Source organism: Schistocerca serialis, chromosome 7 (genome assembly GCF_023864345.2).
Source record: "Schistocerca serialis cubense isolate TAMUIC-IGC-003099 chromosome 7, iqSchSeri2.2, whole genome shotgun sequence".
NCBI lineage: Eukaryota > Metazoa > Arthropoda > Insecta > Orthoptera > Acrididae > Schistocerca > Schistocerca serialis.
In genome coordinates, this window is record NC_064644.1 from 247,910,956 (window position 1) to 247,930,535 (window position 19,580).

The 19,580-nt window shown below is 40.9% G+C and overlaps 1 protein-coding gene across 4 annotated transcripts in view; it reads left to right on the forward strand.

Annotated features, from left to right (window-relative positions):
- Positions 1 to 19,580, forward strand: part of LOC126412528 (protein AF-9) — a 108,862-nt gene that overhangs the window by 67,551 nt on the left and 21,731 nt on the right. For 3 of the 4 annotated variants that reach the window (XM_050082168.1, XM_050082171.1, XM_050082169.1), the window contains 2 exons: positions 121 to 1,158; positions 3,527 to 4,162. In XM_050082168.1, the coding sequence (XP_049938125.1) occupies positions 121 to 1,158; positions 3,527 to 4,162 (1,674 nt within the window). Of the gene's footprint in view, positions 1 to 120; positions 1,159 to 3,526; positions 4,163 to 16,975; positions 19,152 to 19,580 lie in introns of those variants that run through there. The other variant, XM_050082170.1, reaches the window with a different exon arrangement.

Consider the following 19,580-nt stretch of genomic DNA (forward strand, 5'->3'; position numbering starts at 1 on the left):
ACACAGAAGTAGCCACTTGTAGTAGTAAAATTTGATTTCAGTATTACACTGTGAATTTTGTGTGTGTGGTTTTCTTCCCTAATGGATTAATCCAATAATGCATTCTGAATTTGTTTTCAGGATCTGCGTCCCCCTGAGAAGTTTTCCAATATTTTTGGAGATCCTATTAAACCAAGTTCCAGTAAAGTTTCTCCAGATGGGACCAAAAAATCATCATCTAGTGCTCCATCACCCAAAATATCACCAAGTTCCAAAACTGTTCCGGGTTCAACGGGTGGAAAACAACTACCACATCATTCAAAATCTGGAAAACATTCATCGGAAAGTCGAGGCAGTAAGGAAAAGGATAAGGATAAGGACAAGGAAAAGAAAGAAGGAAAAGATCGGAAAGATGGTAGCAAATCCCATCACACGTCACCAAAAGTTCCTCCACCTTCATCACCATCTTCAAAATCCTCATCCCACCCTGCTCAAGTTCCTGGTTCTCAAAAGCAGCCCTCTTCCTCATCATCAAGTACACCACCAAAAATACCTGGTGCAGCACCTGCAGCAACAAAATCATCCTCTTCATCTCATAAGAGTTTAAAAGATGACACAACTCTAAAAAAGCCGTCATCTTTAGCAGTAGAAGAAACAAAATCAAAATCAGATGCCAAATCAGCAACAGAAAGTAACAAATCAGAAAAGAAAAAGAAGGACAAGAAAAATCGTGATGAAAAACCAAAGAAGGAGAAACATTCCAATAAACATGAGTCTGCCAGTAAGGGAAGTAGTGAGAAGCCATCAACTGATAAGGTGCAGAAAGAACACAAGGATAAAGAGGCCACAGATACAAAGAAGAAGGACAAAGAACATATTCCTACCAAAGACCCTGTTAGTAAACCATCAGGAGAAAAGGAGAAGGAAAGAGAAAAGTCAAAGCACAGTGAAAGTAATGATAAGGAGAAAAGGCACAAGCACAAGAAAAAAGATAAGAGCACAAAAGACAGAGACAGAGAAAAACAAAAAGAGATAAAAAGTAAAGTAAAAGAACGTGAAAAGACTGAAGTAGTGACACAGAATCTGCCAGAAACAGCTGTTGATGTTATAAAACAGGATTCTAGCAGTCCCAAACAAGATTCCAGCAGTCCTTCACCAGAGAACACATCATCTAAGACGGTATGTTTTTAAGTTTTACTGTACTGCATCATCATCTTTTGTTTTGATTTTCTCCCAAGATGCTTGTGTAGTCGATTTGAAAATGTTCTTTATTGCTGTCTAACTGTTTCATTGGTGTTACAGTTTGTATGTGCTAGTTGCTCATCTTGTTGAACATATGCCATTTGATATTGGTATATCATTCACGAGAAAAATGTGTGAATTCATGTTCTGGTTCCATCGCAAAATATGCTGATGTATGGACACTATAAGTGTTTGCCGGATTATTAAGTGAAACACAGAAAAATTCCATAGGATTTCCTCTTTAATTGCACTGTTTTCATTTTTCAGCATAGTAGTCAGATGATTGGATATACGTTTGCCTATCATAAACAAATTTCATTAAGATGTGACAGAAGAACTCCATCTTCTGTTTCCAGAAGATGGAGTTCTTCTGTCACACAGTTCACACTGCTGATTGTATTTCTTTAAAGTTTTATCAAGGTGAACTCATGCTTCATTCAAAGTCACAGTGTTGTTGAAAAAAATCTTCACTTTCAGTTGCTTTTATTTTAGGCAGTAACAACCATACAAATCACTGAGCTCTGACTTATGTGATAATGTGAACCCTGTTGTGATATTTCACATCTGCCAGCAATTTCCTGCTAAGTCATGTACCAGTTCTCCTTAATCATGTAGTCAACTCATAGTTTGTAACTCATTGTTGCTGACAAATGTCATATAATACTTTGTTTGTCACACAGTTCCATTTTGCAGGTCCATTGGCTTAACATCTACTTCAGTTACAGCATACTACTTTAATTACAGAGATGAGTTTCCCTCACATGGTTCCATTTTGACCACAATAACTATGCAACTAATCACAGCAGTAAGTTGAAGCTAGCTGTGATTTTGACTGAGACTCGTTGCAACATATTGAAACAACTTACCCACAAGTGCTATCATTTGTTGAGGAGTGTAGTGCTTGGATTAGTCTGAATTTGACTGAATGCGTAAGGGGCAGTCAAATGAAAACCGAATACCTGTCAGTGCGGGACCATGGAATGTTTCCATTCAAAAGTAATCACCGCATGCGTTAAGACATTTAGCCCTCTGTGAGATGAGACAATCAATTCCTATTTCATAGAACGCAGTTGGCCGCAGACAGATCCACAACTACACTCATTCTTGCACTCCCTTGTTTGACTGAAACTGAAGTCTGTGCATGTCATTTTTCAGGTCACCAAAGATGTAAGAATCACATGGTGATAGATCTGGGCTGTATGGAGGATTTTGCTGTGTTTCCCAACCAAATGCTGAAGCATAGCCTTCATCCAATTGGCTGTGTGGGGGCAGTCATTATTGTGCAACAGCATGGTTCCATCCAACACCTTGAGGGCAAATTTCAAAGTCAGCACTGGAAACATCCTACTTCTGTCCACCCAAAGAAATCCAAAGTTGTTCTCAGAAGTTGGGTCATGATGACCTCCTCTGCCCCTCAGCTCATTGAGTTCCTCGAACATGGAACCACAATCAGTGTGCAGCACTATGGAGACATTTTGCAGAAATTGCGACATGCCTTGAAGTCGAAACTCCCAGGAACATTGTTGAGTGGAATCATCCTGTTGCACGATAAATCCTGGCCCTGCACTGCCAATTGGACAAAGGCTATGCTTCAGTGATTTGTTTGAGAAATGCTGCAGCATCCTTCATACAGCTTGAATCTGTCACCATGGGATTTTATTATCTTTAGCAACCTGAAGAAAGACGTGCGTGGACGTCGGTTTCAGTCAGACGAGGAAGTGCAAGAATGGTTGTGGTTGTGGATCCATCAGCGGCTGACTGCATTCTACGAAACAGGAGTTGCTAATTTCGTCTCTAGTGGGATAAATATCTTAACACGTTTGCTGATTACTTTTGAATGGAACCGTTTCATGGTCTCAGTGTGGCTGGTGTTCGATTTTTGTTTGACTGCCCTTCATATTGTTCCCTTCAGAGGAGCATGTTGAATCTCTTATTCCATGCTGTTATAAACAGTTCCAGCAATCATCCTGCAACTACAGGAAACTGTTAACTCACCTCCATTCTCTTCCCCCCCCCCCCCCCTCCTCCCCCCGTAACCCCTCAGTGTGTGTGGGGAGCGGGAGGGACTTGGGTATGGATAAATCTTTATGAATTGCTTAATACATTTAAATGTCTTATGGCACTTTGGCCCTGCAATCATCAGATCAAAACTTAGGATTGTTAAAACAAAGATCATTGTCATTTGGAGTAAATCTTTTGCCTAAAAGGGTACTCAACTTTGTCAAATGCTTTCTTTTACATGTTACTTAATAAACATTTTTTATTTGACTTAAGAAATTAACATTGTTGTCTTTTTATTTCATAGTGGAACAACAACTACAGTGGAGAAGCTGAGGTCCAGAATCACACTGCATCGTCCCAGCCAGCTCCATCAAAGCGCCCATTGAATGCATTGATACAAGAAATGGAGGGCAATGACTCCTTATCTGATCTGTCTGAGGTAGAAGATGTCTTACCACCACCTCGGCAAGTTGTAGCTGCACCACCACCACCACCTCCTCCACCGCCACTTCCACCACCTCCTCCACATCAGAGCTCACCATCCTCGGGTTCACCAAAACAGAGTTCTCCTGCAGTAACTGACCCTGCTATTACAGCAAAATCAGGTTCAAACCGTGCCACAAAGGAGAAGGGTGAGCGCTCTGCTGCAAAAAAAGCAAAAGATAAACAACCAAAAGAGGGCAAAGAACGTAAGCGCAAAAGGCATAGTAGCACAAGTGCTTCAACTGCAGAAGAGACTTCACAACCTCCACCTCCGAAATTACCAAGACAGGATTCGCCAGAACCTGAGCCTTGTGTAACACCTGAAGACAAAATAGTGTCTCCAGAAACACAGTCTAGTGAACGTGTTCTTACAGCGGAGTATGTCTCTCAACTGCGTGACCTCCAACGAAAGATAATGACCCTTGAAGACAATGCTGAGCTTCAGAAAGTTGTGCAGGTATATATAACAAAGGATAAAAAAATCCACACTTCATTATATACTAATCCATTCATTTTGTGTGACGTAACAACACATAGCTTTTGTTGTAAAACAGTAAGTAAAATAACAGTAAGATTTTCCTTCTGTACATTACAGTTGTGCATGTCAGGAAAAAAATTAGGAAAATTTAATTATTCAGAGTTTAAAATAATTAGACCTGTTGCTCAATGATTCAGTGGTTAATTGCCAGATTATGTGCCCAAAGATGTGGGTTCAGCCCTATGTCAGTCCAAGGATTTTTGTCTGTCTCTTATCATTTATTTCGCCTTTGACAGTGTTTGTTAATGTGAAAAGTGCTGAGCTGTGCCATGTTTGGAAGTCCACACTAACCTGAAGATCTCCCTATAATTGGCAGGGTAAAGCAGTTGAAATGTCGGGGGAAATTGAGGGCATACTGCTTCTCATAGCACCATTCCAAGTAAACCACATTATTGTTCAAAACAATCTTCGGGTTGATGACAGATGTATCTTTTAATAAGTAGACATGGCAAAACATTCTTCCATCATGTCCTTAGGGAGTTCGTGGTGTCATGCAAAGTCTTACAACCAAAATCCACATGCTCTTGGTGAACAAGAACAATTATATGATGTATTACTCCAAATACAAACTACCAAAGCATTTATTGGCAAAGACTAACTACCAGAATGTGTATTGGTGGACCTGGAGAAATTCATATCACTGCTACAGTTATAAAATCAGTGTAAATTAGAGACACCTGCTTTGCTTTGCAATGTGAGACAGGGTTGACTTTGTCACTGTTCCAGAACCAATTATTAATACACTATAGCTGTCTGACTGCCTTCAGAATGATTCTGAGATCTGACCAAAGGATTGGGAAATATATCCATTGAGAATCACTACACTTTCTCCAGCTGGTTCCCAGCAACTCCTACTGATACTCTCTACTACGACAAAATCTCAATAGGTCAAAAAGTTACATAAAAGCACCAAGCTTCAATTTTCCTCATAAACAAATGTATTTTTTTTGTTTCAGTTACAACTTTCCATCTCTTTTATTAAACCCTGGTACCAGTTAGTTAATGGCTCCACATTCTGATCTGAGGCTGCTTTGTATCAACTATGAGCGTGCCACTGAACTTGACTAAAAAACCGGAAAATGACTAAGCAGAATTTCACACCTGCTGGTAGACACACCATGTTGAATTTTTGTATTCAGTTCTGGGATAAATACTTTGTGGATCATGGTACATCACTAATATCCCAACTCAGAAATCTGTAGGACTTGGAACTGAAAGCATTTTTATTAGTGACACCATCATACGAATGGTTCAAATGGCTCTGAGCACTATGGGACTTAACATGTGAGATCATCAGTCCCCTAGAACTTAGAACTACTTAAACCTAACTAATCTAAGGACATCACACGCATCCATGCTCGAGGCAGGATTCGAACCTGCGACTGTAGCAGTCGCGTGGTTCCGGACTGAAGCACCTAGAATCGCTTGGCCACAGTGGCCGGTACACCATCATATAGCCACAACAGAAATGAACTCCTGGACAGAATGTGCAGCCATTTATGCAAACACCAACTATTCTATAATACTAGTATTTATACAAACATCAAATTTTCCAGAATCTACTAACATAAGCTATTTCAAGAAATTCCAGAAACGATAAATACTAAATAACAAATAATTGCTAGTGGTCAGTTTTGAAATGGCAATCCCCGCTGCACCCACCACTACGCCACCTGTGTGCATCATAGCTCGCAGCATTGCTCCTTCTCCTGGGGAAACAGTGACCCACCATTTCAGAAATCCTCATTGGCTTCAGCTACAGCATCATGGATTTAGGTCTTGTTAATGGTCTTGTGAATGGCAGGAATGACGGATTCTCATTTTCTGGTGATATTGTTACATCCTCTTCACTGTTATAAGCATTGAAGGTAGCCCCTCCCATTGAAGCATCGCAATTATCTAGGGAGTCTTCAGTTTCCTTTAACTTCCTATTGTTGATCTGCACTTCTGGGCCATAGTAGGGCTACATAAGGATGACATGGATGATGTCTATATACTTTTGTCTTCTTGATGAGCGGTCATAATCCTCGGCCTTATAATGTGACATCTGACAAGTTATGAAGGCTATGATACAACCCAAAGTAGCTCTTTGGTAACACTCCTGGTAGCCCTACTTACCATACAGATGTAAGAATCCAAATTAGTTCTTCTGGCTTGTATGTCACTGGTTTGTTCTTGGCATTGTGGAGCTCTGTCTTTCTCCTGGTGTGCAGGGTTCATATGCAAGCCATGCAGAGTCCATATGCAAGCCAGTTTCCTGCTTCAGTTCTGGTGATGAAGTGTTTCATGTAGTCATGCTGAGTATCATCCATCTGAAATGGAAAAAAAATTATCCTTTGTCATTTCAGCTTCGCGGCTGATGCAGGAAGAATGTTGAGAAGCCTGTAGTGTCTTATTTTACTGTATTCTATTTAAATATCACAACGGGCAATACTGTATCTCAGTCTAACTGGTTGGAATCAGTGCACATTGAGAGAATGTTTGCTACTGTCTTGTTAAAGTTCTGTGAGGACATTCATCTGCAGATGAGGTAGGCAGTCCTCACCCTGTAGGTGATGTTGCGACCATAAATTACCTCTTCTGCTACTTTTGGCGGAAAACTTTTCCACAGTCATATATCAGCACATGGGGTCCTCCATGTTTCAAAAATTATTTCTTCTACAAAGAACTGCGCAATTTCTTTAGCTTCAATAGTCGGCACAGCTTCAGTGATAGCATAGCAGATGAAGTATGCAGTGCAGAGTATTATCCATTTCTTCCCATTTGTCGACTTCGGGAACCTCTATAAAAAGTCAGTTCTAGTTCGGTGGAATGGTGTTGCAAGCAGGATTGGTACTAGATGACCTGGAGGTAATTGCAGTCTGTGCTTCTGTCTTTGGCATTCCTTACAGTGACTCGCATAGTGTCGTAACAGATCAGTGGAGATGTGGCTAGTTATACCTACATCTGATTCCATGTACAGTCTTGATGAATCCCAGGTAACCAGGTGTTGGAGCATCATGGAAAAACTTCAGTATAGGTGGCTGTAGATGAGCCGGGATGAAAAGCAGCCATTCATGCCCAATTGGGTCATAGTTCCTTCTATACAATGATCCATTTCCCCTTTGATCCATTCTTCCTCCTTCAAGACTTCTGTGGTTTTCAGCAGTGCTGGACTTCCCACTATTCAGAAACAATGTCATTTAATGTAGCAATGACTGAGATTTCGTCCACACTGATGCGTTCTGCCAAAAGATTCTGTGAAATGTCATTGACATCCTTCTGTTTGCATCTGCTTTTGTGCATCACTCTGATGTCATGCTGCTAAGGCTCAGTAGCCATGTCACCTGTCAACCCAACAGATTCTTCAGGCTAGTCAGCCAACAGATAGAATGTTGGTCTGTCACAGTGATGTTTGGTTCAAATAAATACAGCCAGAACTGCAAGGCACTCTTTCTCCGTTGTGGGGTAATTCATCTTGGACTTGGAGAGTACTCTGGAAGCATAAACTGTCAAATTTTCAGCGCCTTCCTGAATTTGTACTAGAGCTGCCCCTCTTCTAAAACTGCTAGCATATGTATGAAATTGTGTCTCAGCATTCTCATCATAAAATGCTAGAAAATGAAGAATAATTTAGCACCTCCTTAGGGACAAGGCCAGATCATTCATGTGCCTTGTACCAGGAAAATTTGGTGGCTCCCTGCAGTAGTTCTTGTAGGGGTCGTGCCTTGGTTCAGAAGTCCTGTATGAAGCACCGGTAGTGCCAGAACATTCCAAAAAAACTTCTCGTATCACGAGTGTGCTGAGGAACCGAAAATGAGTGACTGCTCTTATTTTCTCTGTATCGGGCCAGACTCCATCGCCATTCCCTAGGTGCTCCAAGATTTTTATTTCTTGTGTGAAAAAATGGCAGTTTCTTGGATGCAGTCTGAATACAGGTCAGCACATTTCCAAGTGGCTTGGGTTTTCTTTAACTGTCTTTGAAAAAATGAAAATGTCATCCAGATAGCAAAGACACGTCATCCATTTAAGGTATTGAAGCAGATTGTCCATCATATGTTTGAAGATTTAGTGATGTCATCTTTGCAGCACCTTCTCTACTCATTCCTGTATTATTTGTCTTTCAGCTGGTGGTACCATATGCAAGTACTAACTAATTGGTGGATGATCTCCAGTGTTGGTACAGGGTTCTGTCTTTTGTCCACTCCTGATTTGAAAACATTGTACTAAAATTGACATTATATGTGTTACTAATAGTCTACACGTGTGCTCAGTAGTAGTCATTGAACTCTTGACTAAATGAAATCCTCTTAGATCTTGATTTGATGCCGACGTCTAGTAAATCAGTATTCCAACAACTTGGAATTACAATAAGAATTTATTATATGTTGACAATGAATCAAGCAAGAAGTTAGTCATTTCTGTGTTTCTTTATGTTGGGGTTACATTCAGTTCAGAATCTGACATTCCTCCAACGAAACAAAATGCTATTACAAAAAGATTCTGTGTATGTTGACATTGTTGCAGTATATCATGTTTGAGTTGTTGATATTCCTTGGAGCTACATATGGCACAGCAGTCACTTTGCTGCACTTGCAATGACATCAAGCACAGCACTACAGCTCTTGTCGCCACACGAAGCCCATTAAGAATACCTCAGCCAAATGAATAGAACAGCTGCAAAAGACTGTGTTCCATAATAGACCTTCATACAAAATAAAGCTAATTTTTTTTTTCTCAGAATTTAAATCAAAGAATGGTCTATAACATGTTATAGACCATTCTTTGGTTTAAATTCTGAGGAAGACACTCCTAGCAGTGTTGAAACCCAGTTAATTTGTTAAAAGTAGTGACCGAGGGCTGTTTTTCTTTCATTTGCAAAATAAAGCTAGTTCTAATTCTCAAAATGACCCTTCTACTCAATTTTACTAAAACACACAACAGTGTACACTTGTTTATCAAGCTAGTACAGGATTTTCCTGTTAATCAAATGGTGTTATTTTTTAGATTCATACCTATAAAATAACAGAAAATCTCATACTCTCTCAATTTTTTTCCTTAATCAGATAAGATCCTATAAATTATAGCATCACCCCTTGTGTGTATATGTGTAGCAAAGCACGATTCTTTGTTGTTGAGACTAAGCTGCCCTCCGAGACTGGTATAGGAATTAGTTGTAGCTGTTCATGACAGTCAGTCATCCAAAAGTTCTCCTTGACCACCTACAGTGCTGAGACCGATGACCTCACAGTTTGATCCCTTCCCCTACCCCCACCCCCACCCCCTTCCCCCTCCCTTTTAAACCAACCAACCTACAGTGCTTATAACTGTTGGTGGCATGTAGATTTCTGTTGTGGGCGTGAGAAGCTTTTTGCAATAAATAAAGCTTCACAGTTTAACTGAGCATCTTGACAGAAAAGCTCCACAGTTTAATTGAGCATTTTTTCTGATGACTAGAACTCGAATTATTGAAGATTATAAGCTAACTATGTGATCAACAGCAAACAATCACTCAGTGCAGTCTTTGTCATGTGTGCTTGTTGGACTAGTTTTGTCAACCTGGAGCTCTGATCTTTCAAAGTCCTTTAATCTTCCAAGGTCCTTTAATCTTCCACAATCAGTGATGGCTTATAATGGCTACATTCTGATAAAATGACAGATTTGAAAGGCTGCATTCTGTTGTTGATATTTATTCTTACAGTACATGGTCCTGTTGATTGGATGTATTTTCCTCATGAAATTTTCAGCACAACTGCTTTTGTATCATGGAACAGTGTCTTCATTGGCTACCGATGATAACCATTCAACATTACGGAAAAAGAATCCCCTGAATCTACTAGTGGCTGGATAGGTTGTCTGTCTATGGTATGTGGCAGCCTCACCTCCATAGGTGGTCATCTCGTGTAGTTTCCCTGAATTCGGCAGCTAGGTGAGTGGCTACTAGCTCTGTACAATAATAGGGAACAGCTATGGTATGTGGGAGATGGACCTTGCCCAGAATACATTGATGGGCTTTGTTCCACAGATCAACTGTAATCATCTGCAGTTGACTGGGTCAACAGGAATGTTGTGGTGGTTAATGTCATGTAGCATAATAGTTGTCGGGCATTGGTCCTCTCTCTGTGAAGTAACATATAACATGTCAGGGCGCCCCCAGTGAAAACTACCGATGTGCTTCTCTCCGTCTTCCAAAATGTCACTTTTTTTTGGGTGTTGTACTTGGTGGAGCAGTTGATTGTACCTGCATTGGTCAGATGCTGGGTTATCATTTGATGGTTGTGGCATAAATTTGAGATGGCAGAATCCATTCTTCATGGCATGTTCGACTATTGGCATAGACTGCTACCTAAGATCACTACACTACAACTTCAGTCTTCTCTTTTACCTCCTGATGTATGGGGTCAACATTCATGGCTGCTTTCTCTTGTTTACTTGGTCTTTATACAAATATCAAATATTCCAGAATGCTGCCATTTATACAGACATTGCAAACATGAGATATTTCAGTAAAATTCTAGAAACAACAAATAATGAATCCATACATATTATAAACATGTGTGTGTGTGTGTGGGTGTGTGCGTGTATGTATTCCACATCTCCTCCTAAACTACTGGAGCGGTTTCAACCAAACTTGATACACAAGTCCTTTACTTGTATAACAATGAACATAATCAGTTATTGTTAATATAGTGTAAATGGAAACCTAAAAAAATCTACTCACCAAGTGGTTACCAAGCGAAAGCGTTGGTATGTTGATAGAGACACTAACAAACACACACACAAAATTCAAGCTTTCGCAACCCACGGTTGCTTCATCAGGAAAGAGGGAAGGAGAGGGAAAGACGAAAGGATGTGGGTTTTAAGGGAGAGGTTAAGGAGTCATTCCAATCCCGGGAGCGGAAAGACTTACCTTAGGGGGAAAAAGCGACAGGTATACACTCGCGCACACACACACATATCCATCCGCACATATACAGACACAAGCAGACATATGTAAAGGCCAAGAGTTTGGGCAGAGATGTTAGTCGAGGCGGAAGTATAGAGGCAAAGATGTTTTTGAATGACAGGTGAGGTATGAGCGGTGGCAACTTGAAATTAGCGGAGGTTGAGGCCTGGTGGGTAACGGCAAGAGAGGATATATTGCAGGGCAAGTTCCCATCATTAATCATGCAAACATACACTGCAGTATTACGTAATATAAAAACCTGCTAAGCACTGAAGATGCTTAGCCACTGTGGTGGTAAGTTTTGATAAGTCTGCAATGTTGGATGTAAACTTGATAGAATTTGCTTATATTAGTTTAAGGCAATTTTCACTAACTAGTCAGACATGATCTTTTATGCAATAGATAACCAGTATTGAAGCAGTTACACTTTTGAGAAATACAATCCCTTTGTGATAACATCAAGTTGAACAAATTTATTTCGTGAACAACACAATACATGTAAGTCACAGAGCAAGTAAACAAAGTAAGACGTGTGTACACTGTAACAGTCAAATCAGCACTGAGTCCAAGTCTAGTGGCCACTGGCTGGCTGGCTGCTTGGGTGGCGCGGCTGCTGCATGGCTGGCAGACAGCGCCGCATGTAGAGGATGCGCGTAACTGCGTGGCGGCACTTTGAAAGATCGGCGAGTCACAACACTTTCCTCCCTTTGAATTTTTTGCACTGGTCTTGATGGAAGTGGCCTGTAGATTGCTAATGTCCATAGGTGTTGTTTGACTGGCCGTAAAGTTTCGAGGAGAAGGCTTCCCGTACAGACGGAAGTGTCCCCGATGATAACGGTTCGAGATGACAGGAGACATGGGGGTCGAATCTGCTGGGGCCCCATGCCCCAATCTGCCTGTAGCGGCAAGTCCGGTTATTATAACAGGAGACATGGGCGATTTGTCGGCATCTGTAGGAGAAGGAGGAGAGTAGAGTTGCTCCGACCAATGATGGTCATCTGGTTCCTGCATGGGCATGTCTCCTGGTGGTGTCAGTTCTTGTGCTGGCACCGAGATGAAGGTGATAGGATTGTGTTGTGAGTAATGAGAGATTCCAGTATCCCGAGTGTCAGGTAGAGCCGAAGGTGGTGTAGCGGCATTCGGAACAGGCGTTGCAGGCACACGAGGTCGAAGCTGGTCCGAATGACGCACTGCAACACCCGTGTCCGTCTGGATTTCATACAGGTGTCAGCCATGGTGTCGTAAGAGTAGAGGGAAGGCCTTCCAAAGAGAAAATGCGAGCTAGAGCATTGGTGGTTGCCGCGGTGGTAGGCAATGTGCAACGGACAATGAAAGAAAAGTTAGAGTAGGCTTCAATAACGAGAAGCCAATAAGTACCTAAAAAAGGTCCCTCGAAATCAGCATGAATATGCTCCCAGGGCTTCTCAGGCGAAGGCCACGGTGACCAAGATGACTTTCGGGCGGCGGCCTGTGACGCACAAGGGCCGCAGGCAGCGACCATGTGTGCGATTTCAGAGTCGATGCCGGGCCAGTACACATGATGGCGCGCCAGAGATTTTGTGCGAGAGACACCCCAGTGCCCTTGGTGAAGGAGGCGCAAGACCGAAGCATGCAAAGACGCAGGTACCACAACATGCGGCGAAGCAATGTTGGTGGACAGGAGGATAGCACCATCCTTAACCATGAAGCAGTAACGCAAAGCGTAGTAGTTTCGCAACGGATCAGAAGTCTTAGCGGACAGACGATCTGGCCAACCCTTCTGAATACAGCGTAAAACCTGGTAGAGGGTAGGATCAGAACCCATAGCAGCCGCCAGCTGGTCCCCGACGACGGGGAACCCGTCCACAAGCCGCTGCTCGGCTACATCCATGTGGAAACACAAAAGTTCATCCCTATTGAATGCCAGATCAGGACCCATGGGAAGGCAAGACAGTGCGTCAGCATTCGCATGTTGAGCCATCGGCCGGAAAAGACTCTCATAATTGAAACGAAATAAGTGAAGAGCCCAATGCTGGAGGCAGTGTGCAGCCTTGTCGGGAAGCGACGTTGATGGATGAAACAAGGAAACAAGTGGTTTGTGGTCTGTAACAAGACGAAATTTGGTTCCATAGAGAAAAACACCAAACTTATGAAGGGCATAAATAATGGCCAAAGCTTCTTTTTCGATTTGAGAATATTTTCATTGGGCATCCGTGAGCTTTTTGGAGGCATAAGCAATGGGTTGTTCATAACCATCAGAAAAATGGTGTGCAAGGACTGCACCAACCCCGTATTGAGAGGCGTCCGTGGCGATAACAAGATGTTGGCCAGGCACGGGGCCAGTTTCAGTATAGTCTTCAGTTTCTGGAAAGCCGCATTGCACGACGCAGACCAGTGAAAAGGCACGTTATTATGCAACAGGCGATGCAACGGCTGAGCCACCGAATCCGCAGATGGTAAAAACCTGTCATAGTATTCTATTTTCCCCATGAAGGCCTCCAGTTCCTTAACAGATGTAGGGCGAGGAAGGGCATCGATCGCAGCGACAGTTTGCTGAAGCGGATGAATACCATCCCGAGAGAGTTGAAACCCCAAGTACGCGATAGATGCCTGAAAAAAATTTGATTTCTGAAGATTACACTTAAGACCGGCAGTCCGTAAGACATGAAAAAGTGTGCGGAGATTCTGAAGATGTTCTTCAGTGGTGGAGCCAGTGCCAACAATGTCGTTCATGTAATTTATACATCCAGGGACAGGGAGCAATAATTGTTCCAAGAATCGCTGAAAGAGAGCAGGGGTGCTGGCAACCCCGAATGACAATCGTTGGTATTGATAGAGGCCGAAAGGTGTGTTAAGGACCAGAAACTGCCAGGAAGCAGCGTCGAGAGGAAGTTGATGATAAGCTTCTGACAGGTCAAGTTTAGAAAAATACTGGCCTCAAGCAAGTTCAGTGAACAATTCTTCAGGTCGGCGCATAGGGTAAGTGTCGATGAGGCATTGAGCGCTTACAGTGGCTTTGAAATTGCCACAGAGACGAATATCACCATTGGGCTTAGCAACGACAACGACAGGAGGGGACCACTCACTGGAAGTGACAGGGAGCAAGACCCCTGAAGCAGTGAGACGATCCAGCTCCCGTTTGACCCGATCACGAAGGGCCACAGGAATGGTCTGAGCCCGAAAAAACTTAGGCTGAGCAGTGGGTTTGAGCATGATATGAGCTTCAAAGTTGTTTGCACGGGAAAAAAGGGGACAAAAATGTCGTTGACAAGGAATCAAATTGAGCATAAGGAATAGCATCAGAGACGATATTGACAGAGTCATCTATGGAGAACCCAAAAACACGAAAGGCATCAAAACGAAAAAGATTCTCCGTGTTACTATGGTCGACCACAAATACGGGAACAGTGCGAATGACGGATTTGTAAGATACCTCAGCATTAAATTGTCCCAAGAGAGAAATCTTCTGTTTATTGTACGTCCGTAATTGCCCAGTGACAGGTGATAGGATTGGAGAACCCAACTGATGATATGTCTGAGAATTGATGATGGTGGCAGCAGAACCAGTATCCACCTGCATGCGAACATCCCGACCAAGGACTTGGACAGTGAGGAATAACTTCCCTGAAAGGGAAGAAGTACCATTGACGGACAACACAGAAGCAGAATCAACATCATGTTCATGAATGTCAGGTATGCGGTCGGATTTGCAAACAGATGACACATGACCCTTCTTTTTGCATTTGTAACACATGGCCCAATGTTGGGGACAATCCTCCCGTGAATGTTCCGTAAAACACTGCGGACATGGCGGAAGTTGCCGTGAGTTTTGCTGCAGTTTCTTAGAGGTTTGTTTATGGTTAGGCCGAGGCTGCGCTTGGGAGCGCACTGCGGCCACGTCGGCTGTCAGGGACATGCCACACGCTTCGTCAACATCGCACAGAGGTTGTATTTCCCCGACGTCGCCCCATGCCTCTATTTGCGCGAGAAATTTCAAAAGACTGAGCGATAGATAGGACTTCATCTAGAGTCGGATTTGCCAACTGAAGGGCACATTGCCTAACTTCTTTGTCGGGCGCCGATCGGATAATAGAATCCCGTACCATGGAATCGGCGTAGGATTCTTTGTGACCTTCAGTAACAAATTGACACTTTCTACTGAGGCCGTGAAATTCAGCAGCCCAAGCGCGATAGGATTGATTCGGTTGTTTTTGACAACGATAAAAGGCAATGCGAGTGGCTACCACATGCGTATGCTTTTGAAAATAAACGGACAGAAGTGAGCACATTTCAGCAAAGGACAAAGACGCAGGATCTTTCAAAGAATCCAATTGCGACAACAACCGATACATTTGAGGTGAAATCCATTAAAGGAACAGAGACTTACATGTTTGGTCGTCCGCGACATGGAATGCCAAGAAGTGCTGTCGAAGATGTTTTTCGTAATCAGACCATTCTTCTGCCGTCTCGTCGTAAGGAGGAAAAGGAGGTAGAGACGATGAGAGACGCCCCGCATTGGATGCTGCGACAAAATCATGAATCGCAGATGTGAGAAGCATTTGCTGTTCAATGAGACCTTCCAATAGTTGTTCTAAAACAGCCATGGAAACCTGTGGGTCAATGATGAAAAAGAAAAATTCACTACCTCGTCGCCAATTGTTATAACGTCAAGTTGAACAAATATATTTCTTGGACGACACAATACGTGTAAGTCACAGATCAAGTAAACAAAGGAAGACGTGTGTACACTGTAACAGTCAAATCAGCACTGAGTCCAAGTCTAGCGGCCGCTGGCTGGCTGGCCGCTTAGGTGGCGCGGCTGCTGCATGGCTGGCAGACAGCGCCGCATGTAGAGGACGCGCTTAACTGCGTGACGGCACTTTGAAATATCGGCGAGTCACAACACCCTTTAGCCTGCACTTATAGCTTTGAGAGCAAAGGTCGTCACATGCAAAAATCTCTCATAGAATTTTGTGTGTAGCTTCAGTATCCACTGCAGTAGTTACTTTCCTTAATACAAAATTATTCACAAACTTTTTGTTGACTTTATCTACTACACAGTGTCTTCACGTATCTTTTGTTATTTGTTTTTGTTTTTACTCCATGTATTCACCATAAATAATCAGTGCTATAATTGAACCAGCTAATTTATTTGAAAATTGTTCTGCTATAGTTATACAGTTTAGGAAAGAATTATTGGTTCACTCAAAGTTTTCAGTGAAATTAGTAAATTGTTAAAGCCATTTAGCTTTGTATAAATGTCAAAAAATATCTTACTTAACTTTTACATTTCATCACTGATCATGGCTTTCACAAGATGGATTCCTATCCCTTATTACATGGTACATTAAACTTCACAAATGAAATTATACTTGAGTCTTTTACTTGGTGATGAGCTCAGTTTATCATCCCATACATGTAATGCTACCCGAAGAATAATTTGCAGCAAGTAATAGTGGTTCCACAATTGTAGTATTTACTGTTACTGTGTGGGCCAGTATAATGTTTCTTGTGGTTGCGTAGTATGTAAGCAAGTCAGTACATACTATTTCCAAATTGGAAAATAAATATAGCCACTTCTTTTTATTTGGATTTGTGCTGCTCTAAACATACTGTAGTGGCATTGGTAGCTACTTTTAACTCATTCCCCTCAACTTCATAACTTAGTATTAAAGCCATGAACACTTACATAATTGTTCACATAGTCACAATATATTTAAAAATAGAAAAACTATTTTATGAAATGTATTACTCGTTAAACAATTGAGTATTTAAACAATATCATTTCTAAATAGTCGTAAATGATTAGATTGTTCTGTTTTGTTTAGGTGGCAGCACCCTTCATCCACTTGTATTCAGGTGTAGTTCTATACTTCAGCCACTAGATAGAGATGGCTATGCTAGGTGCTCACTGTTACCTCACTACCAGCTATATTTGAGCATCATCTGATACCTGGTGAACAATCATGATAAATAAAGTTATGACAAAGATTTACTGCATGGCCTGGAACTATCTGTTGTATTGTAATGATACTTGTATCGTTACACACTACTAAACAGTGTAGTTGCTTTTATGTTTGGCGATCAGTTATCTCAATATCTGCCATTTTGACGTTCATACGATGACTGAAAGGAGGAACCATGTTACAATCTTTCACGGTGAAACAGTATTTTAGCTATCTGTCTATTATTTTTCGTTTTGGTGCCAGTATGGACATTGAGTGAATGAATAGAAGATTTCAAACTGCTTACTGATTTTACGTAAGATCAAAACCCTTATGGTTTTTTACTAAGATTTGTGACAAAATTTTATGTTCAAAGTTTCCTACCACAGTTATTAAACCGTAGTGGGTCTTTTGCATCTCTTAAGACCTTACTCATAACATACTTGTCTAAGGAATATTGAACAATGCTTTTGAATTTCTCACATATGCGCTCCACATCTTTGTCCTCGGCACTGAATACTTAATGCTAACTACTCAGATATTCTGCAATTTTTATCCTGTCACTCTTGCTAACCAAAAATATTTTCCTACCTTTCTTAACATTCCTTGCACACTCCATGACCATAGTTGCTATCACAACCTTATTGATCACTGATACCTCAGCTGCGAAAAGTCTGAGGTTACTGTTAGTATTTTCTGCAAGGTCATTAACATACAACATGAACAACGATGATCTCAGTACTCTTCCCTGGGGAACTCCTGAAGTTGCTTCTGCTTTTGTCAATGACTCTTCATCAAAGATAACACGCTATATCCTCCCTACTAAGATATTCTCAACCCAGTCGCAAATTTCACTTGATATGTCATGCAATTGTATATTTGTTAATAAGAGTAGCTGTGGTAATAGATAAAATTTGTTTTGAAAGTAAAGAGATACTGCACCTACCTGATGCTGTGATTTACTGCTTTAATGGTGTCATATGAGAAAAACACGAGTTGGCTGTTTTTGAAATTCATGCTGGTAGTCATTTAGGTGATCATTCTGCTCAAGATTCCTCATTACATTTGAACTTGAAATATGTCCTAACAAATAGATGTCAAGGATATTAAATAAATGTCAAGGATATTGGACACTCATTTTGTGGATAGCATCTGCTGTTCTTATTGTAGTTGGGTGAGACCTGAGCTTTCTTCAGTGATCGACGGGATGTTATGGTTAAATTCATTTCTGAGTAAATAATATCTATATGCAGTTGGGGTGCATTTATTAAGTATTATTGTACAATAAGATTAAAGTAAAAATCCAATTTTGTAAATGGCCAGCATGAAGCCATATTTTTATAGAGGAAATGTATTTTATAAACTTGGGCTTCTGCAGCCATTGTCACATTCAATAAAAATTTTCTGTGTTTGTTGACCGCATTGTCAATATATGTAGAAGTAAACAAATACACCCTGAAGAAAGTCACTTGTATCAGGGACCGAAGCATCGATAGTTTTGTATATATTGACAATGCAGTCACAAACCCAGAAAAATTTTATTGGAAATGTATTTTATTTAACCTACTGACAGATTTACGTAATAGCTTGCAAAATGTTTCATGAAATGTGCTAGTAAGTTACTAACAAAATAATGAACAATTGTAAACAAGACATCAAGAACAAGAACTTAAAAACATTGTTTAGCATCAAAGCCAGATTATTATTAATTATCAAGCAAGATATGCTGAAAACATTTGAAAGTAGAGTTGAGTTCGGATAAAAGTTTGAATGTAAAGAATGTTACTCTCTCTACTGTTACCTTGCTTCAGACTCTAGCAGTAGTCAATATAATAGTGTTGAAACATTGAGCACTTGCTGCTTGATTATCATCACATGTATTCATCATCATGATCATCAGATACCTATCTTTTTTTTATTATTTGTCTGAAGTAGGTGTAATACTGGTATCTGCTTAGGACACTGAATAAAAGCAGTGCAGTGACACAGCTATTTTGATAGTGACCATTGTGTTTTGATGATTGTTACAATTTACTTAGTTGTTTGGTGATTGAACTGTGCATTGTGCCAACACATAGGAAAGAAAAAGATCTTTTGCATTATTAGATGGAAATCTCATTGTAATTGTTTCCTTACGGGATTGAGAGACCCTGTATTACTTTACGTCTCCCTTTTATAAAATTTGAGGGATGTATTGTAAATAAACTATTCACAGTAGATGAATGGGTTGAAAGCATATTTGATATATTAGTGTTTTTGTGCTCTTTATAGACTAGAATGTTTTATCCACTTTTCAAATTTTTTTTATACAATTGGCTTCGTTAAAGTTTGCAGTGAACTCAAGTTTGTATACTAATGAATCACATACACAAAGAATAACACAGAAAATAACTAGCTTATTCGAGAACTAAAAGATTTTATTTATCTCTTAGGAAAAACATATAGAACCAAAACGAAAAACATTCCTATCTTAGCACAAAAAAGTCAA